The following is a 23816-nucleotide window of genomic DNA, read 5'->3' as shown; positions in this document are numbered from 1 at the left end:
TTTGCAGTCATCTTCATACAAGACTATCAGTCTCTTTCACTCTGCCTCATTTTTCTCTATGGCTCTGGGCATCCCTTCACATTATGTGGGCCTTTCCAACAACAGGCTAAACCTGTCAGCGGGAAATGTGCCGGACTGTATGTATAGGACAAAGAGTACAGAGATTTCCTGGTTCTCATTCTGGCACATCCTCTACCCAAGCTTTTGTGGATGAACACATCCATCACTTCACAAAGGAAGTTCTTGAGTTGCTCCCAGGAGCTGGTTCTCTCAACAACAAACTGTCCCCATCTGCCCCCTCACTGCGCACCCCAGGCCCCACTTCTTGTCCCAGAGCAACAACTGCAGTGACTCTCATGGCTTCAGTGACACACTACAAAAGCTCCAAGAACAAAAACAGTAGAATCTGTGAAGCACATGAACTTTCTTTACAGGCATCTGCAGTAGAGCAGAGAGGGGAGTTTTTCTCTTATCTCATGCAAGACATCAGATTTTGCTTACAAAGCATGCATTCCTCTCCCAGGGATTTATTGTGCACTGCATGGATGTGTTTTTGGAAAGACAGGCTGGTGAATGCCATGAGCCCTAAGATTATAAAGCAGAATGATTTCTAGTTAACCAATGGAGCCAGTAAACTTCTTTGCTCTTAAGCCCAGCAGGAGCCCCAGAACTTCTTTCAGATTAAGCTGGCTTTGGCTCTGGGCTAATTCATCCTGTGAATAAACAGCAAGTCAGCAAGGCATTAAGTCAGAACATCAGTAACCACTGAGGACAGCAGGATTGACTGGGCAGCGTTTCGCTGTGACCTGCAGAACCCCGAGGTTCTCATTGGTGGTTGTGGTGGAGTCACCCATAAATTTTTCTGTTTGCAAAGTGTTGCAAAATAGCTGAGCAGGGCTTCAAACTGCTCAGAGAACAGCAAAAGCTGAAATGTTGTTGCTTGTAAGTAATGCACATAGAATGTTTTCCCATTAGTTATAGTCTGTTTACAGGCAGAGCGGAATGTTCCTCATTACAAGCCAGCAAATATTGGAAGGTGTCTGGAAAATAACTGTCCTGCTTAAAACTCCTGCTGTGCTCTGAGGGCTGTGCTTTAGCAGAACGATTTTACTGAGAAAACCCATTGTTTCTTTAAGGAAGAACATTCTGTGATCAGTATTCTACAGTGCTTCTGGAAGGGGAGGAAAGGAAAAGGTGTTTTGTGCTAGAATTCCAAGAGCTTTCCAGCAGCACACAAAGATCCCCCATTACTGCGCTGTCCCACCTGTGCAATCTCATCTCTGCTTCAGACACAGCCTAAGTAGCTTTGGGACTAATTGTCTCACCTTCCTGTGCCTCAGTGGCTTTATCTGTAAGCTGGGACAATGGTGATACGTATCTTCTAGAGCTCAAAACCAGGGACTGATTTGCTGTCAGCATCGAAATATGAAATACCCAGCACCCCTAATTCAGCATGGAGCGCAGCCTCATCACTGTCATGCCCAGCAGCAGGAAATTCCAGCGACGAAGCATGTTGATGAGTTGGGCAACGGTTATTGGAAATAAAGATTTCCATGTATAGCTTCTTTGCAAAGCAGAGTCTATATGCAAAATGTGTTTACATGTATATACAGCATTTACAGGTACGTAGCTGGTACAGAGAAGCTTGGATGTGTTTGTGTATATGAACAGGGAAATGTTAGTAGCACCAGTGCTAAAAAGCATTACTGCACTAAATAAATCCCAACAAAGCACTTCTGTAAGTGTGAGATGGAGCTGGCTGGTCTCCTGCTAGGTCTGCCAAAAGATGCTGCTGACACCTGTCCTTGCTGTCTGGTTGTGTAATGCACTCTGAAGAAGTACCCTGAAGAAAAGGGTTTCTGTGGGACAGCAGCCATTAACCCTCATGGGAGAGCAGGTCCTCGAAGAAGCTGTGTGTGTAGTCAAATTGGAGCCATTTATGTGCCTGAAAAGAAAATGTAATTCTAGTTACAAGATTGTGCATGACGGAATATAATGCAGGGGGGCATTCAGCTCACCTCCAAAGCCTGGATGTGCCACTGACCTCAGATGAGCCTCCACAGATGGCAGCTACTGGCCTTGTTTGCAGTCCATTCATGCTCCACTCCCAAGGTGCCCACCTGGAGAAAGCTTGCAGGACTTGGCTGCGCAGGTCCAGGTTTGTTTTGTAGAACCTTCACACTGCTCTACCAATTGACAGATAACAGTGATGTCAAGCACCCTCAAATGGGTTAGCAGAGGGGTGGTCAACCTATGGCCTAGAGCCGTAGGCAGCTGGCAAACAGCTCAAGTGCTCGCTCACCCCAGGCAGTCTCACACAGAAGGCTCCACAGCGCTGGGACCTCAACAGGCCCATCCTGCAGCCATTCCTGGTGTTCCTTCCCCTGAATGTGCTACACACCCTGTGGTTTATTTCTTGATAGTTGGCTGTTTGGGCTGAAAACGCTGCACAGAACTGAAGTACTGTATGGGGGAATAGTGGTTTTACACGTCCCACCTACTGCTTCTACCAACATCCCACCCGTATGGCACTACACTAGGACACAGTACGCATTAAGCTATTCAGAATAGTATGTATTTATTTTCAGTGCTATTGTCATTAAATACTGGTATCATATATCCATGTCTGAGGTAATAAATTAAAAATAGATTCAAGATTTCAATCCTGTATTTGTGCTGCGTATTTCTTCTACCATTCATTATACATAATTTGATGCAAACACACATAGTCCATAATTCTGGTAGTAATATTATTTCAACACAGTCACTTTTTGTTTCACTATCATTTTGCTGAGAATGGTTATTGCATGATACATTTTTAATAGATGTTTTAGTTATACTAGAATTTTCTATTAAATCACACATATCAAAGTTATAGGAAGATGGGGATGAAGATGTGCTTTGAGCCAAGGAAGGCAAATATTGAATCTGAACGATAGCACATACAGCAGGATCATTGTGTGCTTGCACTAGAGTCCAGATCCAGCAAAGCTACTTCAGTATGTGCTTAGCTTTAGAAAGAACATATGGGTCATTTCAGTGACGTCCATAGCCTTAAATGTTTGCTGAATCAAGAACTAGCCAAGCTGGGACACCTCAACTCAACTCTTTAGTCCTGTTATTTGAATACGATTTTGCTGGTTTCATATTTTGTAGGATATTTTGCAACAACCTCTGTAAGATTTTTCACCAGTGAAGCACCCATAGAAGTTTCTAACCTGGTTCATAAATACACTATGAAAAAATAAGCAGCTACGATGACTCTCTTGTAACGCGATTTGTTAAAAGCAACAAACACCTGGTTTGAAAAGTTAGTAATTTTTTTTTTCTTTTCCCATGGTAAAATATATTTAAAAAAATAAACTCTTCATTTCAGCATCTTCCATCACACATAAAAGCTCGTTAAAGGGCAGGGCGTACCTCAGGTATTGTCATTTATAAATGCAAGAGGTTGAACGTATCCATTCCTTTTGCACTTAAATGCTGCTGGTGGTAGTAAGGCCCTTCCAGCTAAGTCTCCATCGAGCCCAACGTCAGTGAGCTAAAGAAACAAACAAACAAAAATTGGCTTGCATATAACTAGTTTGTAATCCTGAATTGAAAAAAAAACAAACACCTACTTTCTGCTTAGGAAAAAAACCCCTCTTATTTAACTACTGCCATTAAAAAAGCATACCTCACCTCCACGTCCTTTTAACTTTCATCAGTGATTCTGAATGCAAATGGTCTAAATACTCGCTACAGTTACTGTGGCATGCCATCAGACTCCTAGTGTTCATAAGTTGTGCTAAAACCAATTCAATCAGGAAGCTATAGTTCAGAGCTAATGGTTGTCTTGGTGTTAAAGGTCTACTTCCACCAGGTTTTACTTATTCTATGTGGTAAATGACAGTGCTCATGACGCGATCCTGAAAAACGGTTTGGTGTTATTACCAAGAGCTATAGTTTGTATGAAAGCTCTCCATGCTCATGCAGTGAAGTGCAGTGTTGAAGGAGATGACGCTTCTCACTGCACTGCCTTGGGCTTGGCCACCAGAGAGCAGCCATGGGGCTTCAGTACTCCACCGAGCTCACGATTGCCATCGGCTCATCAAACGTTGCCAGCCGTATCTGCTTAGGGGTGGGGATGGAGAGGATCTCCCCCGTGTCAGTCGGGGAGTGAATCCCATTGTCGATTATGTTTGAAACCTCCTCCTCGTGATCCTCATACAGCGTGTTGATGTGCAGCAGAGGGTGGGTGGGGTTGCAGTTCAGTGTGGGGGCTGGTTCTGCTTTGGCTGTGTTCAAAGTCACACTTGTCGCAGTGGTCGTGGCTATATGGTTGTGGTTGCATGTGACAAAAGCCCCAGCAGCAGGCACATTTCTGCATGCCTCAGATGAGTACAGCATCTCTTTTGCAGGATGAGGGGTGTCTAGAAGAAATCAAAAGAGCCAGTTAGAAGACAGGCAGTCCTTCACCCTCCTGGTGCATCACAGAGCAGTGTACTCAACCAATAAAGATGGTCCTGCTGTTGCTTTCAATGGGAGCAGGAGAGGACTCCAAAATGAATTTTCTTGGTATCTGAGAAATCCAACAGGGCTGTTTTTATAACAACAGGATTGTAAGCTCAGGGAAATGGGACAAACAACAAACGGGTTTTGTAAATCTCACTTTCTATGCATGCTCATGCTTCCTAATGTGAATGGTATTTTTGTAAAACGAGCAGAAAACAACTGAAAAGTATCTTTTACTCTCCTCTGTGGTTTGGCAGATGTTTTTCACATGTTATGATTGAATGTTTTGACAAATGTTATGAATGTTGAAACCCACACGATGGAACACAAAATGCGCCGATATTCTCAATGGGAAAAAATAGTGGTTACATATTGTAAGCCACTTGTCTTTAGGAAGAACTCAACAATTTGTCATCAACTGATGTCTCTTTCCAGAAATTAGAAGTCTGCCTTACCTGATGGACTGCAATGTTGGTCTAACTCAAAAGCAAAGCTGAATACGTCTAATTGCAATGGAGAGTAACAGAACCCCAAAACTACAGCAATTATTATTCACTCTTAAGATATTCAAGCACTAATTTAGATGAAGGCAATTGAGACCAGAAAACCCCAGTAGTTTTGAGGAGTTGAAATCAGAGCAGGTGAACTGATAAGGAAAGCTGTAGAATAGCTCACATGCACATCAGGGAGTTGGAGGGCTCTAAGGAGCATAACGGTTGGAAGTGACAGAAATTTTTATACCTCAAATCACTTCTTTGCTGGGCAGTGGGGTGACGGTAGCTGTCAGTCTGTCGAGGCCCAGTGGGAGGTCTTAGCTTGTAATGAGATGAGAGCCATTGCTTTAAGTACGTACAAATCTTTCTGCACAGTGTTTCTTATGTCAGTAGCTTACAAAATCAACAAGATATATATCTGCTTGTCAGCTTATCTACTGATCACTTTTCTTAGTGCCTACATGGCTTTCCCCATCTCTCCAGCATACAGCAACTGCTGAAATGTTTGGAAAAGTCCTTTAAGGCAGAAAAGGGTTTACATTTGCAAGACACATGCATGGAGCTGAGGCACAGGAGTGCCTCTTGTGAGGCCGCATGGGAAGTGAATGGTTGAATTCCCAAATCCCAGACCAGCAGCCACACTTCAGACTATTCATCATTTGGTCCACATGAGACAGAGCAATTTAAGATGTTGTTGGGGTGAAGAACAACATAATGTGAGTTGTGCCTCCATAGGTGGCAAATGCCAGTCCCTAGGAATTGGTAATCAAAGGGATTTATTTCTATATAACTTGAGAAAAAAAGCTGATTTGAAAAATGCCAGATGCTGGTGGAGCAGGAATAGTGTTTTAGAGGCTGAACTCTCCTTATTTTCTTAGTAAGACACAACTATTTTAATAGCAGTGAAAATCTGCTTACATTTGAAAAACTACCTGCAGCAATAACTTGCAGGCTGTTTTGTACGGCTCTACCTGAAATTATGCTTATTCTCCATATAGCAGTATTCTGACAGAGACAGAGAACTACAGTTTCTGAAGCCTACGCATCCTAATGTTACTGCTTATCCCAAAATCTATCAAAGTAGGTAAAAAAGTTCAAATAAGCTTTGCGTTCCTGAAGATCACTACAAAAATCATGACCTGTGAAGGTGGTACTGTCATTACAATATACTGTACCTTTGAGAGAGGAGGTAACGTGTACTATGACATTCTCTTCCTGGTTTAGAAATCCACCCTCTTGGCTTTTTGATGTAGGCATCGAGGGGATGGCTGGAATCTCTGGCTTGGATTTTTTACTGCTAAGTATATATGGATGTACATCCAAGGAAAAGTGCCGCGTGTGTTTTTTTTCACTGCCTGTGCTCGGGACGGCGTTTGACTCAGTTTTATGAGCTGATGATTGCTGTGAGGTTTTTGCAGCAGATTCTAACAAGGGAGCAATCAGGCTGTCCGTCGCCGTTTTCCTCCGCACAGGCTTAGGCTTTTCAGGTTTATGATTTTCGACCTTCATGATGGCCAACTGCTCCTTGAAAGGCTGAGGAAGTGGATTGGTAGTTGGGATCCATTTCATCTTCTTCCTTGGTCTCTTAATGATAAGCTGCTCGTTGCCGTCGATGTCTGCTGGGTCGACACTTGGGTCTATTGTCTGGATCCCCGAATCTCGCATGGTTGGGGTGGCATCATGATTTGACTGGGCCAGCGCCGCCAGCAGTTGGCGTACCACGTTGTCATACATCAGATCACTTTCATTCGTAATAAAATCCAGACGGTTCAGTGATTTTATGTGGTCCCGATTCTCATTGCAAAACATAGCCAAAATATTAATGTCACAAAACTGGGACTTCTGCCACTGTTTCTTAGTCTTTATTCCAACTTTGTTCAGTTTATCAAATATGAAGTTGGACTTGCGAAATATGAAGAGGTGAATTAAGTTGATAAGGATGATCAAGTTCATGAAGCAGAGGAGAAAGATATCTACGCCTGCAATAATCCGCTGGAGCTGGACAGATGGCAGCTTACAGTTCACTCTGATGTGCAATTTGGAGCTGCTTGTCTTGTCTGGAGGCTCTCCTAGAGCACACGTGAATTCATTTTGCTTCTGTGTAGCATAGTAGGTGGATAAGTATGTAATTGGTATGATGCTTAAAAAGATGATGAACAAATGTCTCGCGAGATAAAGCTTAGCTAAGAAGTTACTTCGTCCTCTTCTTTCCAGGTATTTCTCAAACAAGTTCTGTTCAGGGCTTTTTTCCTTCTCTGCGTTCTCAATGATTTCTCTTTTCTCTCTCTCTGTGATCCCTGGGCCTTTGGACTGGATCTGTTTCTCTATTTTTGGTGCCCGTCCTTCAGCTGCGCGGTGGTAGCAATTATCGATCTCCTGAAGCAAAAAATTAAGCTCTGAAGTCAGTCGGGTGGAGGCCAGAAATTCCCAGCCCAGAGCTGGAATGTACATTATCCCAGCAAAAGCCAGCAGCGCATAAGGTAGGAACTTATGCTCAAACAAGGAGGGCCAGTGGCTGGCATCAACTCCTGGCAAGGCATCTTTTAATTCTGTCCAACAATATCCTCTGGCATACAAGGCTTGATCGCGGGTGAAGTTGTGTGGTGTGTAACAGTATATTGGCTCCTCTGTATAACAGAGAGAAAAGTCACTGCTGTGCATTTAACCTACAAAAGGAGCTCTGGAAAATAAACATTTCAAATGATATCAATTTTACTTTACTGTATTTTTACATGACTGTCCATCCCACAATGTGCATTAAACAGCTCAGCCTGCGTGCATCTTCACAAGCCTACAGGTAAAGCTATTTACCTGGAAGCTTTATGATGAACCTACACTAGACACCTTAGCAAGGAATAGATACTTTGCTTCTGTTACCTCCCTGAGAACAATACCCTAAGCTAAACTGTGGCCTGAACTCTGGAAATATAAGACCTAGTATGCACTATGTATATTCAGCATGTTATGCTGGCATATGTACTAACACTGAAAGGCTCATCCAGGTAAAATTTAAGGCTTATCCCAGCTAAATGTTCTTACAAATAAATAGAAAAAAAAGATATAGTTGAAAACAATCTTTTTAATCCTTATTAACAGTGTCTTCTCATTGGATATGGTGAAAAAAATATCTGCACTAAAAGCATTTAGTCAGCTGTATCTCAGCTAACAGTCGGAATTAAAGCATTACCAACCAAATCAGAATCCACTGTGTTAACTGTATTTACCACTGTATTTACAATTATGTATATATATTTTCTTTGTACAGTGTGCAATTAAATGGTGCAACTCAGTGCCCTACGGTATTATTGGAAGCAACAAATACAGCAGATCAAGAAAGCAGCTAGACAAAAGTAATGGAGAAGAAAGTATAGCAGGAACTATTAAACACAGAAAATTATATGATTATACATATCATCTTCAAGCCACAGGCTGCTGGACAGTGGGAGGGTTTATGCAAGAAAATAATACCACATGCTTGTCTATTTTAACACTCCTTCCTAAGCATTTGGGTTTCACCACCACCACAGACAGGATATTGGGCTACAGGGCTTTGACCCAGTAGATGCATTTTGTTTTCATGCAATTACATTTTTCTAACAATGGATATGAAAGTAAGACAGAACAACTTGTGAAAGTTAGAATAGCATTAAGTGCCCCAAGAACAATGATCACTTTCAAAACACCCTCTTCAAGTATGGAGACTGTATTTTAATGCTTTGGTAAGCAGAACAAAAGGAATATAATTTACACTGTTCTGGTATACCTTAAAAAGAATCCTAAGACAAGCTCCACAGGAAGAAGGTATGTTCTCTTGAGCTGAGAACTGCTCAAGAAAACCAAGCTTGCTCCGGTTCTGAATGCAGTCTATAACTCTGATCGAGAACAGCTTACTTGAAGAGTGTGGTTGTACTGTTCTCTTACTAATGCAAGTTATGAAGAGAAATAATAAAATGTTATGTCATTTGATAACAGCAATCAAATGCTAAAAATTAACAATCAGGCCAAAAAGCCTTTTTTGGCTGTTTTGGCTTAACAGAAGAATCCTTAGTTGACCAACTACTTCTCATATCCAAGTAAATAAAAAGCGTTTCCTAGGGCTGTGATAAAATGCTGATGTATAAATGTATCCTCTGAGCTAAAGAACTACATGCTAAAGACTGCATATTTTTAAAAAGGAATTCAGGGAGGATTCTCTTCTTAAAATATAACCAATTTGAACAGAATAATGTTACCCAAGACAGGACATAAATTGAATAAGCCCTATAAACTCCTGAATATCACTTTTGAAAACTATTTTATCATGATCCAGCTTCAACCTTTCTCAGAGGAGAGCTTAAAGCACTCTAATGTTACCAAAATTCCCACTTAGGCTACATTCATGTATTTACAGTCATCAGTTACAAGAAAAATATTCATTAACTCTCATCTTCAGTAATTACATGCCCTCCAAACCCTAACCACAAAGGGATGCACACACAAAAAATTCAGCTCTAACTACTGAAGAGTTACTGTATGATTTCCCAGGAGACTCCTACGTGAAAATATTCCCACAGGGAAAACAAGCAAGTAGCTTTGAGTATTCCTCATAAACAGAGATATTTTGAATTGGGTGTCCCCAGGCTTAGTAGAACCTGCCAACATGGAATTTAAATTACTGTGAAATACGTGAGTTCACTTCTCCTGGATCTCAACAGCATGAATACGCGGGAAGACAGCAGGCATTCATTCAATTCATCCACAAAGATTACTTTTGGAATCATCTATCAGTTGCTACTACCAAATAAATGGTAGAAAGTTCACCTCAATGAGGCCTGACAGGCTATGGTGATTTCTGGTGAAATGTCATATATACAACAACAAATAGTGACCTAATAAATAAATAAACAAATGAATAAATAAAAAGGAAACAAATAAAAAAGTCCTTTAACATTTACATTTACATTGGACAAACCACTTGGCAACTATCTGCACTCTGTCCACTGACACTGCTTCAGTGTAGAACTGAACAGCTGCACAACTTCAGTTTGGGCTTCATAGCATCACTGGAGGCTACTTCAAAAATACTGAGCTGCCCAGCTCAGTAAGGAAAGCAAATGCCATTTTAAAGAAATTTGTTTGCTTTCTTGTCACACATCGTTTAGCTGCTCCCACTTCCTGCTAGGTTGTGAGATATCTCTACTGGGATAGCTGAGCACGGTGCCCCATGCTGATTCAGTGTTGCTGTTTACTGATGCTAGTCTCATATTTTTTGGCGTGTTTATTAAATTGACATGACTTTATGTGCCAGGTAAATCCCAAGACCCTTCAGACCAAACTCTTATTCCCAGCCAGTAGGACTTGATAACTGATTGATGTGGAGGAAAGATTCCAGGGTGATTTTATTCAAACAATTTTCTAATACGTTTGAGTCATACCCACAGTCAGTGAATGTCACTAATTCTGGTAGCTACAGCACAGGGGAGTTGAGCTTAACCTTCACAGCACAGGACATGACTCACAAAGCACAGCATCACTCTGGGGAAGCTCATTCATCTAGACAGTGGAGAGGAGGGGAAGACCCTTCCAGACAATGATTCAAAGCAAAAGTCTAATTTACCTGTTGCCTGGAGGAACCTGTCTCTCTTCATTGACAAGAGGCTGCCAAGCAAGATCATCACTCCGTTTAAGTTAGCTTTTGTGAATGCTCCTTAGGCAATAGCAGCATTTTACCTTGCATTTAACATAGCATTTAACACCATGAAGGTGTTTGATCCCATCATACTAGGGCATGGACCGTTTCTCCTCTACTGCAATCTGTGTCAATCAGGAATAAATGAGAAAGAAAAGCATGATGTCAGTAATGAATCCTGTTTGTATGAAAGATGGCAGCAACATACAGCTGGATCTCAAAATGCCTATCTGCTGAGGATGGAAGAGTGATGAGTTGTTCTCACACACACTGCTCACTAAGCTTCAAGCCCTGCTTAACACACGTTCAGTTTCATGAAGATATGTCAGCCGACTTTTTCTGATGCAGTGATGTGATAGATAAGCAGCAATAAAAAGGCAGTAAGAGTGTTATCACTATAGCTCTGACACTGGATCATACAATGTGAAAAACATATTTGCTTTTAGGTCTATATTCAGTTTCTACTGATGCTTGTATTTCACTATCAAGCAGTTCAGGAATTTTCCATAGAATAAATCCAGATACTGTGAAATGCATCTTTTCCCTCAAACTCAGCAGTTGAATATGGAATAATTAATTATACAGCTGTGTAGGAAATGGTCAGGTATGGTTGGGAAAAGTTTTTGGAAAGCTTAGGGGGCACTATTATGATTGGGTGGGTTGGTCCTCTTGGGAGTGTTAAGTGGAATCTATCCCTACACACTCTGACAGCTACACTCCTGTGAGCTCAGGAGACAGTAATTCCTACTGTGTGCATCGGAAGCAACAGTGGAAAATATAAGACAGTACTCAACTAACCTGTAATCATTATGGGGAGCTGGAACACTAAACTCAACACTTCTTCGTTACATGTTGTGGCCTACTGTACGAGTTTCAGAGTCAAATCTTGGGAAGTTTATAGTCTGAAGGTCTGCCCTTAGGCCCACCTACAACAATGCATTAACTGCATGCCAGCATATTAAGTTCAACACAGCTGTTTCAGAACAGAATCACTTGGAATAGCTGAGAATTCTGTCTTTTGCAGTACTTACCTACAGCCATTGTCATTCCCACAAACTGTACCTTGTAAACAACTTGCTAAGAGATTAAGTAAAACCAGGCTAATGTTCTTCAAAAATGATTTCCACATAAGAAAAAACTCATTGATATCAATAGATTACAAGGTATATTATACTTTATCCTATACTGAGCACAAAGATGCATAGTAGGAAGCTTTGCTTCCCTTTTTTAATATCGTTAGATAGGAACAGTACATCAGATGTTTTCAACAGTTGTAGATAAATATGTTTTATCTTGCTTGATGTTCACATAAGTAGTTTCTAGAAATTCATAACATGTCTCATTATTAAAATATGAGGCATCTCAGTAAATCTTTTCAGACATACAAATAAGATGAAACAGTGGAAGAGGAACAAATTACTCAGTTGTGGAATATAATTGCATTATGCCAATTGAAAAATTAGAAATGTTTTTTCAGGTTTCATTCTGTGCCATACAACCCTACTCAAACAGGGAACAGTGACTTCCAGATAGTATAGCAGTACAAAGGGCAGACTTCAGGGAAGTTAGAGAACACGGCTGGGAGAAGAGAACCAAGGTAGGGAGAGGGATAAAGGCAGGGACTGTGCTCAAAAAACTCTCTAGAAAGAATCTGAACACGCTGTATGGGAGCATAGAAACCAGGTGATGCCAAGTCTGCTGCCTGTGAATACATACTCTTGAGACATTCATTTCTGTTTTTTAAATAAGAATAACAATACCAACCTCTGAGTATTCAACACAGTAAAAAAATAAACCCTGTTCCTAAAAAGACATAAACTTCATGCATTGGGCAGTTTCTTTGAAGCCAATGAGATTACTCACGGTGCATAAAATTAGGCATGTGCATCTCTTTGAAGAGCTGACTGCAGGGGATTCAATTTCAAGCTTCAAAAGCACTGTTACATGCAATAGTCAAAAGATATTTAAATAAATACGGACAATGCATTTACAATGCTTTTGGTAAACATCAGCGCACCCTCAGTAGGTCTGCAGATGATACCAAGCTGAGTGGTGCCATCAATACATTGGAAGGAAGCCATCCAGAGGGACCTGGATAGGAGGAAGTTTTTCACACAGAGGGTGGTGATGCACTGGAACAGGTTGACCAGGGAGGTTGTGGATGCCCCATCCCTGGAGGCATTCAAGGGCAGGCTGGATGTGGCTCTGGGCAGCCTGGTCTGGTGGTTGGTGGCCCTGCATATGGTGGGGGGGTTGAAACTAGATGATCATTATGGACCTTTTCAACCCAGGCCATTCTATGATTCTATGATTAAAAAGTAATAAAGGAAAATATTAGCAATACACAGTATACAACCCTATATAAAAGGGCAAACAACCCTTCACACCTACCATATTCTCACTATAAGTATATTCACCAAAAGCAAACTATGAAGTACAATAAACTGTAAATACACCCTATGATTTCTTTTAGAATTTAGACTGAGAAAGAAATCAGACCTCATTAATCCTCCAACTAAACTGCATGTTTCAGTGTTCTAGACCAACAATTCAATAATGTAGGTGGAACAGAACCATTTCCTGACAGCAGACAAAAGAAGAAGAAAAAAAAAAGGAAATTAATTTTCAGAAAATATAATTGATAAATGAAAGAGACAAACCTCTTGTGCTTACTACATCAAGACAAAGGTAAGCATGTTTCTTGTCCTAAAAATTCTTTGATACTCTAGAAATAAACATGCAAGCAAGCCAAACAGGCAACCTTGTCAACTCATGCTCTGACTCTGACAGACAAGCTAAGAGGGAACGCCAGTGGGAGGATGGACCAACTCCAGACACCTGGGGTTAAGTCATAGGGAAGCATATTGTTAAGATGATTATTTAATGAGTATAATAAACTGCTGATTCACCCAGGGCTTTAGAACTTTCTACCAGTCATCTTTTCATCCTCTTGAAGAGGACTGTTAAATCATCCTTATGCAGACGCTCAACCTGCATACAAAGAAAAGGTGACATGTCAGTCAAGTTCTCTGAAGAGCTCCTTGTAAAGTCCTCTCCACTTGTCTGTAAGGAGAAATTCAGTGTTCAAGTAGGCTCTCTTGGTTAGCAGCCAAGGTAAATGAGATGTTTCCTGAATTCAGACACAGATGCTAATATTTGACAAGTGTATCCTACCACGCTGTTCATCCCCCCATCAGACATACATGCCTCATTCATCTTGGGTACTAAAGGGAATGCACAAGCAAGCAGGTAGAAAACCGTTTATTAATGAAACTGAAATAATTTATTTTGTAGCTTTCAGTATATTTTAAAAGGCAAGGAAGAAACATCCTGATCCTTTTCTCCCTGCAAAAAAGAGAACAAAAAATATTCATGTAACAAAAGCTGAAAATGTAGTCTTAGGAAGTACTATGTCATCTAAACAGCAAACAGATTTTACATGCCAGCCAGAAGCTTCCATAAGGAATATCAAAGTCTGCTTTGGATGTGATTTTAATAAATGATGGCTAGTATCCAAATCAACTCACAGCCAAATAAAGAACTCCCTTAATTTAGCAGCTTTATATCAACTACTTTATTTAAAGGGTATTTAAATGTTAGATATTAGTACAACATGAGAATGGTTTCCTGAGGTTACATTTGTGTATCAACTGCAGTCATGCAGTCCCATTTAACTCACTGAATAAGAAGATACAGTGTTCTTAGAACTAAGCCATAAATTAGCAAGCTAATTATTAAGAATTATTAATTCATCAAAGCAAAAAGACAATTCCTTTACCTTTGTTAGGGAGTATTCCTTCCAAAGAATATAGGTTCCATGCCCAGGAAGTCTTCCTAAGGTACAAATTTCTCCATGGTCAACAAGGTAAGGTACAGCCTTTTTTGACCACTCTCTGAAACCACTTGTCCTGTTTAAGAAAAAAATCTTAAAAAGAAAGCCCCTAAAGAAATGAGACAGGAAACCACTGCCGCTACTAAGTTTCATTTATCTATATTCTACAAGTATTAGTATGTTACAAGTATATTCCTGTGCAACCAACTTGAGGGAACCAGGTTTCGCAGGAGAGTTGGACTAGATGATCTTTAGATGTCCTTTTCAATCTCTACAGTTCTGTGACTTCGTGCAGCGTTAGGCATAATGGGTGAGATGTAGCCAATCAGTTCCAAAGGCTGATAGGTAATTGGTTTCCATAGGGGTGTTCCCCTATTTAGAACATGGAACCTTTCTTCTTCCAAGACTGTTGCTTGAACTGCCTGTATTTGGTTATCCGGTCACTAAAATAACGCACACTTGCAGTGGATATATAAATTTACAGGCTATATTCCCTGTGAGCTCTTCTAAAATTAGCTGGTATGCTGAAGTTCACTTACCAGCAACGTGAGGCTTAACAACCCGTAATACCTGCCCAACATATTCCGGGAAAGATTCCTGCTTGGTTCATGTGTTGAAGTCTGTTAGAGCGTTCCAGAAATGGCAACTGTTACATGGAAGGTGCAGAAACACCTAAAGGAAATCCCTTGGGTTGTTGTTATGGAGAATTTTTTCCTCAATAATGAGCTACCATCACTGTATGACGGCCAAACAGTACGGTGGTAATGCCATCAGAAAAAGAGCTTATCTATAGTCACTGTACTAGGTACTATAGTCACTGTACTGCAAGAACACAAATGCCAAAGTGAAATGAATTCCTGTGAAACTGATGATGGACAGGGGGGGCTTCTCAAACCAAGGGTGAAGTACAAGACACACAGACAGGAATCAAAAGGAAACAGCAGGTTTGTTCTATTGCATCATTGCATTTTAATGATCAGAAATGAAAAAGAATGATGGCCGTAAATACAGTAGCAAGAAAACTTCTTGTTAAAAAGTAAATATCAAGTAGTTATCTCATTAGGTAGTTACATTATTTTAACATCATAGTATTTGGAGGAAGAGATGACTGGTCTACTGCTTTCTGGAAAAATGATCCCTCCATGGCAGGGGAGTTGGAACTAGATGATCTTTAAGCAGTCCTCCAATATAAGCCATTCCATGATTCCACTCTATGTACAGAGAAACTGAGTTTGTTACAAAGTATCACAATTGTGTTGATCTAACACGATAGAGCAAGGAGAATCTGACCCCAGGGTCTCTAAAACTTCCAGTGTGAATCCCATAGTAGACAAGGCACGTCAACCTCACAAATGATTATAATGGGGGTAAATGGGATGAAACTACAGTATAGGAAGTTCTGCACGAATGTGTGGAAGAACTTCTTTACGGTGCTGGTGACGGAGCACTGGAACAGGCTGCACAGGGAGGTGGTGGAGTCTCCTTCTCTGGAGATATACAAGACCCGCCTGGACGCCTACCTGTGTGACATGGTGTAGGGAGCCTGCTTTGGCAGGGGGGTTGGACTCGATGATCTCTAGAGGTCCCTTCCAACCCCTACAATTCTGTGATTACCTCAGCATATGGCTGAGAAGCTTCAGAAATAGTCACGGAGCTCCAAACTGCAAAAAATGCTCCGTGCTTCTCAGCAACTGTCTGCACTGCTGCTCTGGTAACTTCTTCCAATTTGCATGACATGCATGGTACCACAAAAGCAAACAATCCTAAACCTTGCTATGGTAGGAAGTACCACTGTACTGCCAAATTCAAATGCAAGAGTACTAAGTCCTTTATGATGGAAATACCTGCACTGCTTCCACTGTTTGCTTAGAATAAATCCTGTACCATGTGAAACAAAAGAAACCCCTACAAGAATGCTGCCAGCCCGCTGTGACATAATTCAGCTTTTGTAATTCAGTGTGCAGACCTACCCAGCCTAGTGAGAAAAAAGCTCCAAGAACAGCCTCAGTGTTACTCATTCATTCAAAATACTCCCTCTTGAGAAAGACGAATTAATTAATTAGCTCTTAAAAATAGTTTTCACCATCTACATGTTCAGATAGTTGAAGTTATCTTCAAGCACACATTAAGCTAAATCTCATCCACATTTTGGACCTGTTCACATACAATGATAGTAGAAAATGAAGGGGTCAATATAATATATGATTTTTGCCCTATGCTTTTACCACTAACAATAATCATTTGGAAAAATGCATTCACTTTTTCTTACTTTACATGGCTTTAAGTGCACTTAAAGAGTAGACATGAAAAATAAGCTCAAAAGTCAGCTCACACTCAAGCCAGGGAAGTGAGTGTGTAAATATGTTGCCCACAACCTGTAACAGATACAAATGAGAAAAGTTGACCAGAAACGCAAATTAAAATGTCATCTTGTAATACAGAAATCCTCAGCATATACTGTTTCAAACAGGTGAAATGCACAGCGCTGAACTGACACATACACTGTATGCCGTATTGAAGTCAGCACTGCTTATGCAAAATTATTACAAAGCAGAAAAAACAACATAGAACTTGAAGTGACTCTTCATTTAACTTACTGTCTCCCTCCATTACTTTGCCATGAGAATTTTCTATCAGAAGGGTGGTAAGAGGGCTGAGCTACGTAACTGCTAAGACACACAGGAATACATTACTAATTACGAGCAACTTGCTGTATTTGGCAGGCAGTGATTTACCAATGTAGCAAGAAAAATCAATGCCACAGCTTGGCTTCCAAGTACAGCATAGCAATCAAGCGGATGACTGTTTTGCTTTGTTTTAATCAAGTGTTGGTACTGAAAAACTTCTGAGGGAAAGCAAACATGACTGCAATAATAGAATGATTCACTGTGAATGGAAAGCACAAGGCGCTATACATGAGAGATATGACTTAGCCATTGCTGTAGTTGACAACATGAATCCTACAGCTTGGAAACCAAAATGTTCAACACTGTGAAGATAGCACATAACAATAACAGCAATGGATTCTCTTTTGGGGCCTACCTTACAGAGCGAACATCTCACAGACATTACTGACGGTGTTGCTGTTCAACACAGCACACTGAAGCAGTGTTTAAACACAAAGTAAGCAGCTCATAATGAGAGCCAAGTATATCTTCCTCTACTGTACAGAAGAAGAGGACCTTTCACTGCAGAAGGCTGCCATTCACTGCCAGCAGCACCATTGCCAGCCAGAGGACACAACATAGCACAAGTTGATGAAGAGCAGTTTTCAGTACCCAACAGCCTCCTGCTTGTGGTTGTGGACAGTGTAAGCTAGTTCCACGTGGTTCATATGTGTTAGTTCCATGGTGAAACCAGGGAGTGTAGAGGATGAAAAAAACATGGAACAACTGATCCCCGTCAAACAGATACTGCATCTTGCAGTCTAGTACTATGTACTCTCCAAAAATAAATAGGCTTCTGAATCATCAAATCAAACTTCTAAGGAACAAACCCCAAGCACGATGTGTGCAGGAGTGCTGCAACTGGTATTAAAAATATACACGGTATAATGGGGAGTCACAGCACTGTCCTGAAAGAAACCATAACCCATTGGTATTCAGACTTAAATAAAGGAATAAACTGTGCTCATTGAAGCAGTAATTTCTGAAAGAAAACAGAAAAACAGGTATATTCCCTTGGGGCTATTACCTGTATGCACCGCTGCTCTCAACAACAAAACCACTCCCAGAGAGGTTTCCTTCAGCCAACACTGCCAGCTGCAGGCACCCTTCTGAGCAGGGCTCAGAGCCCCGTCACTCTGGAACACAAGTTCCACTCATAGACCAACCCATCCACTCCTCAGCAATTCTGGCCTCCAAAACTTTCCTTGGTGTCCTTGAGGTCAACACGTGCCAGGTCATAAATACGTGTTCTGGTTGTGCATGAAGTCTGCCCTTTGGTATCTTAAAAAAGAAGACAATCCTTATTCCTATTTTGTGGGTGCTTGTTTGGGCTTTTTTGTGTGAGGTAACTGACTGCTGCTCCTGAATGACCTTATGATGACCTTATGATGACCTTATGCCATGTACAAAGGCTGCACTTGCATTATTGTAACTATTTTTCTCAGAGCTTCCTTTCTGGGATCACAGTCGCTTGATGGAAAAACAGTAGAGGAGGATTTGGAGACTCAGAAATGATAATATGAGCCCTTAGCTGAGGGACCTCCTGTTATCTTATGAAAGAAAGTCTGGGCAGTGCAAAGAAAGGCTGTATTCATTTCTTTTTCAGGAGAACCTGTGCAAGCATTATAGAATTCATGATTTAATTTCTAAGCATTGATGTATAGATTAGAACTCTCAAATATGAGGACAAATAATCGCTTATGTGAACAGCAAACATGCTCACCTAAACAGCCGCTTTATCCGTGCCATTAAACCAACCTTACTAATTAAATGACTTTGTCTTCACCCACAGGAAAACTACATTACAGAACATTTTATTCTACAGACATAAGATTTTTAAGACTGTACATGGATTATCACAGTTAAGTTCATGTGCCATAACACACTCCCTCCGCCATGTGTTTCCCATTCTGAGGCCATAACTGAGGCACTGAAGGGCATCAGGAAAGATCTGGGAAGCTCCTACGATGTTAACAACCAAAGAAGAACCTTTAGACAGTGCTTCTGTCAGTGATTTTTGCACTTTTAATACGTATTATATAAGTACTATATAAATTGCAATATCCGAAGCAAGAAAACAAAGTTCCACCCTTTTTTTCTTAAATATCAGTGGCAGCGCACGTGTGAAACACAACAGTAACAGCAGAATGAGGAACGAGCTCACAGTCAGCAGGGCTATTGCTATGACCTCACTCAGCGTCTCCAGACAAGCTTAACTTAGAAAAGACTGAGTAAATACTGCTCTGGTAATAGAGTTGAAACACCCGATTCAGGTCACACTGAAGTTAGCGGGAGTTCTTCACTAGGAGAGTGGTTAGGCCCTGGAACAGGCTGCCCAGGGAGGTTGTGGATGCCCCGTCCTTTGAGGTGTTCAAGACCAGGTTGGACAGGGCCCTGGGCAACCTGATCTAGTAAAGGCGTATGTTTGGTGGCCCTGCCAGGCAGGGGGGTTGGAACTACATGATCCTTGAGGTCCCTTCCAACCCGGGTCATTCTGTGATTCTGTGAGTTTTGCTTCTGAACTCTGAAGTAGAATTGAATCCACTAATCCTGAGCTCTTAGGCTACAACCCAAAGAATCAACCCAATTTCATTGGCCCCTTACAACCTGTACAACTTGCTCTTGTATCTTTTCCCTTTTTCCTCATATTTTGATGGCTGTAGATCAAATGACCAAACAAATGGCATCAAATGAGGTAAAAGCACTGTCCCAGTGACATAAAGAAGGTTTCTGTGTTGCCTTGAAAATCTTTCTCTAGACAAGACACAACAGGTTACTGCTCTTAAGAAGCAGATGATTTTATAGGGCCAAGAGAGCATACAAGGTCTGTAACTAGAAACAAATGCCATTGCTTTCAGCACTTCTGAAACAAAAATCAACTGAAACATTCAAGGCCACGACTGCCATCTTAGAAAGGAGTCTTCCACGGCATAAAACAAACCCAACTGCAGAAACACGGGCAGATGTGAGCAATGAGTGAAGTCAGTAGACATCTTCTCTTCCAAAAACTTGCTTGGCCCACAGTGTGGACATGTGGAGGAACATCTGCTGTACGAACCTCAGAGTCACTTACACTTGTGGCTCCCTCCGCAATCTGCAGCCTCAGAGGATTTGTTCAAAGAGTGTTACAGTTACTGCTGTCTGCACAAGCAGTGATTCATCAACAGACCTGTCAGTGAACTCACACAACAGTAAGGGTGCATAACCTTTCTTGCTCCCAAGGTCAAACTGAGGCCTACTAGCAGTAAATCACCAGCACTGTGAAGGCAGGTATATAAGCAGGCACTCTCAGTGCCTTCCGCAAATGCCTTTTTATTACTGTTTCCTTTCTACAAACCAGAGGAAGGGATCCCAGCACTTCTCTATTCTACACTAAGGATCCACAGAAGCAGCAGTTCCCTGCCTCTCAGTCATTGCAAAAGGACAGTTCTCAGGTGTTCAGCAGGCTCATTGTGCCCTGAGAACATGGTCTTATGAAGAGGCATCTAGATGACCATGCAAAAACACGAAGCTATCATCAACTGTGGCTGAAAAACTTTAGATATTTAAATATATTCAAAAAATGGAGTGAATTCAAAATGCTTAAGCTATCATCCAGAAAAATCTCCACCTAAGGTGCTTTTCACAAGCAGTTACTCTTCTAAGTAACAGGACAGTGAAAGCAAAGTGTTAAGGATGTCTGTGTTGGAGGTCAATCCCCAAGCTACATGTCAAGGACTGCACTCAGCTGTGTTTGGATGGACTGCCCACAACCAAGTCCCACTAACCATACGAGCTACAACCTGCCAGTCTGTGTATTAAAACACTGGTAATTTCACATGGATCCCCACTGTGAAGCTCCAGGGGACCAAACAAGCCACACAGTGCCATGCACACTCTTCAGGCCGATGCATGAGAGAGGCAGTGATGGCTACCTGCAATGCTAACAGCCTGAGAGCTGCACAATGTATTGGGTCAATACTTTCCAAGGCTCATCAACACCTGAGCCAGCTTCAAGGCAGGAAGGGCCGTGCACTGTGAGCAGCAGGCAACCAAACAGGGATTCTTGAACTGCAGAAATCTGTATGTAAACTGTAGGCCCTTAAAAGCCAACAACCATCACGCTGGAGACTTCTGACACGGCCACACAGCACGGCACCAGGTGCCCGTACCGCGCCGCTGCCCCCCGCACAAGGCCGCTCTCCACAGCCGTGAGGGCGCGGCCGCCCCGCCCCGCCCCGCCGCCCTTACCCGCGAAGTTCTTGGTGAAGACCAGGGTGACGAGCAGGATGGGGATGAGGACGGTGCCGATGGTGACCACGCGGTCGAAGGGCAGCTCCAGCTTCAGCTGCAGGAGCAGCGCCGCCAGCGCGCCCGCCTTGTCATCCTGCTGGCCCGGCAGGATCAGCTCCTTCAGCTTCTCTCCCGCCAGCAGCGCGGTGGCCATGTCGGGGTGGTTATCGATGATGTGTTGCATAAGCGGCGGCGACGGGCGGCCTCACACCGCCGGGCCTCCCCGGGGGCGGGCGGCGCGATGCGCTGCGGTGCGGTGCTGCGCTGCGGGCGGCTCCGGCCTGCGGGGACAACGGGCGGCGGCGGTAACGGGCGGCGGTACCGGCAGCGCGGCCGGGCCTCGCCATCCCGCCGCCTCTCGCCCAGCGGAGCCGTGCCCTGCGGGGTCGGGCGGCACCGCGCGGTAGCGCAGCCCCGGCGGGGAGAACGGAGCGGCACGAGGTGACGGCCCGGCACAGGAGCGCTGCCCCACACGGCGCCCCGTGCCCGCACCGCAGAACCGCCCCGGGGCATTACCTGGCGGCTGCGCCTCTGGCGGCTCCCGGGGCCGGCGAGCAGAACCGGCGGCTCGGAAACAGCGGCGGAAGCTGCAAATGAACTCACGCCGGACCTTCCTGCCGGAAAAGGGTCCCCGCACCTCCAGCAGCGACGCGGCCGCTCCGGGCGCGGGGCCGATGCTCGGTGCTGCAACGGGCGGCCGGAGCCTGCATGGGAGCGTCCGACCGCACCGAGCGGCGAGAGAGAGGGGAACGCGGGGAGGAGCGGAACGGAGCGGAGCGGAACTGAACGGATGGCGGGAGCGCCGAGCTGTGTGAGGTTTTAAAGGGAACGGCCGCGGCCGCAGAGCGGGAGCCAGCGGAGCGCAACACGTTGCGGGGCACACGGCGATGCCGCGTCCCCGCGGGGAGGCACCGCGCATGCGCCGGCGGCGCTCCGGGGGCGCGGGTCGAGGCGGAGCGGGGGGATGCGCCTCGTCCGGCCGCGTCGCAGCGCCATGAACGGGGCAGGGGCGGCGGCTGCCGTGGCCGTGCGGTGCTGCTAGGGACGGCGGGCCGTGGAAAACCGAGCTGCAGCCAAGAGGACGCAGCCCCGGAGGTCCCCAACCCGGTGCGTGTCAGAATCACAGAATGACCCGGGTTGGAAGGGACCTCAAGGATCATATAGTTCCAACCCCCCTGCCTGGCAGGGCCACCAAACATACACCTTTACTAGATCAGGTTGCCCAGGGCCCCGTCCAACCTGGCCTTGAACACCTCCAAGGACGGGGCATCCACAGCCTCCCTGGGCAGCCTGTTCCAGGGCCTAACCACTCTCCTAGTGAAGAACTTCCCCCTAACATCCAATCTAAATCTTCCCTCTTTTCACTTAAAACCATTTCCCCGTGTCCTGCTACTGTCAGCCCTTTCGAAGAGTTTACTCCCCTCCTGGGTGTAAGTTCCCTTCAGATATTGAAAGGCTGCAATGAGGTCACCCCACAACCTTCTCTTCTCTAGGCTGAACAAACCCAACTCCCTCAGCCTGTCCTCATAGTGGAGGTGCTCCAGCCCCCTGATCATCTTCGTGGCCCTTCGTGTCAGGACAAGGTGCTCCGTTAGGAGCCGTTCCAGCTGCTCGCCTGGCGGAGCTCATGCGGGGTTAGTCACGGCTGGTGGAGCAGCCTGAGGGGCAGAGAGCCTGCCCAGGAAGGACAGCTTTCAGCTCTGCCTAACGGGAATCATGCCATGCCTTCACAGCCGTGCTGGGAGCTCCTGCAGCCCCCGGGCCAGGTGGGCACTGAAGCGCATCTCATGGCCACAGGCGCAACCCGGCCGGCGCTGTGCCACAGCAGGACGCGGTGCTGCACTGCAGCGATGGCACACAGACAAAGCTCCAGGTCACAGCTCCTCCGTGGGTTGTTCCCGGTGCTTATATTTAGCAGCGCTCAGATGAGAACCAGAGATACGCTTAAACAAACATTGGTGACGTTTTTTCCCCCCTCCAAGATTTGCAGTTGGCATCTGCAGCGCTGTGTGAGCCAGGCGGAGGTTTTCATCTTTGCCTTGAAATTTCCCCGCTCGCTGTGAACAATAGTGTGATCCTGTTTGTTAGTCAAGTTTAATTACTCCAGCTTAAATTATGGCTGCAAGCTTAAAATAATGCTTCTCTGTATGGGTCCTTTCCATCCAAGCGGGGATAAAATAAGCACGGCAAGAGGGATGTCCTGATGGTGACAGCCCTGATGAAGGAGCCCAGACAGCAGAGAAGAGCTCTGAGGGTGAGAAGGGAGAACTGTCACCATTGCTTGCTTCATTTTCCTGCTCCTCACCCTCCATCTGCTCTGTGGCAGCAGAGGCAGCCTGAGGACCAAGGCTCATTCAAGGACCAAGGCTCATTCTCTGCCTTGTGGGCAG

At 43.8% G+C, this 23816-nt stretch overlaps 1 protein-coding gene across 7 annotated transcripts; it reads right to left on the bottom strand.

The window, feature by feature from the left end:
• Window positions 1–2559: 2559 nt before the first annotated feature.
• Window positions 2560–22333, bottom strand: PANX2 (pannexin 2). 7 transcript variants are annotated; one of them, XM_085518811.1, is made up of 5 exons: window positions 21943–22333; window positions 21385–21707; window positions 6164–7615; window positions 5236–5309; window positions 2560–4412 (listed from the first exon to the last, which is right to left on the bottom strand). In XM_085518811.1, exons 2-4 carry the CDS (start codon window positions 21608–21610, stop codon window positions 5278–5280), a joined length of 1710 nt encoding a protein of 569 aa, XP_085374937.1. In that variant the 5' UTR covers window positions 21611–21707; window positions 21943–22333; the 3' UTR covers window positions 2560–4412; window positions 5236–5277. The 7 variants fall into 7 exon arrangements, with proteins under 7 accessions (XP_085374937.1, XP_085374759.1, XP_085374888.1 ...); XM_085518633.1 differs by lacking the exon at window positions 5236–5309; XM_085518762.1 differs by lacking the exons at window positions 5236–5309; window positions 21943–22333 and adding an exon at window positions 10585–10781 and having other exon boundaries at window positions 6164–7668; window positions 21385–21530.
• Window positions 22334–23816: the final 1483 nt, after the last annotated feature.

The sequence above is a fragment of the Coturnix japonica genome, chromosome 1, assembly GCF_054131305.1.
Source record: "Coturnix japonica strain WE chromosome 1, WE-NBRP24, whole genome shotgun sequence".
NCBI lineage: Eukaryota > Metazoa > Chordata > Aves > Galliformes > Phasianidae > Coturnix > Coturnix japonica.
Note: the sequence above shows the minus strand (reverse complement) of the source record. Positions and strands in the feature narration are given on the sequence as shown.

Excerpts from the sequence above, each read along its gene's own strand:
- PANX2 (XM_085518633.1), bottom strand. The coding sequence starts at position 21,610 with ATGCAACACATCATCGATAACCACCCCGACATGGCCACCGCGCTGCTG. Across the intron at positions 7,616-21,384 it reads CTTCACCAAGAACTTCGCGG|AGGAGCCAATATACTGTTAC; the intron begins GTAAGGGCGGCG and ends TCTGTTATACAG. Across the intron at positions 4,413-6,163 it reads CGTTACCTCCTCTCTCAAAG|ACACCCCTCATCCTGCAAAA; the intron begins GTACAGTATATT and ends GATTTCTTCTAG.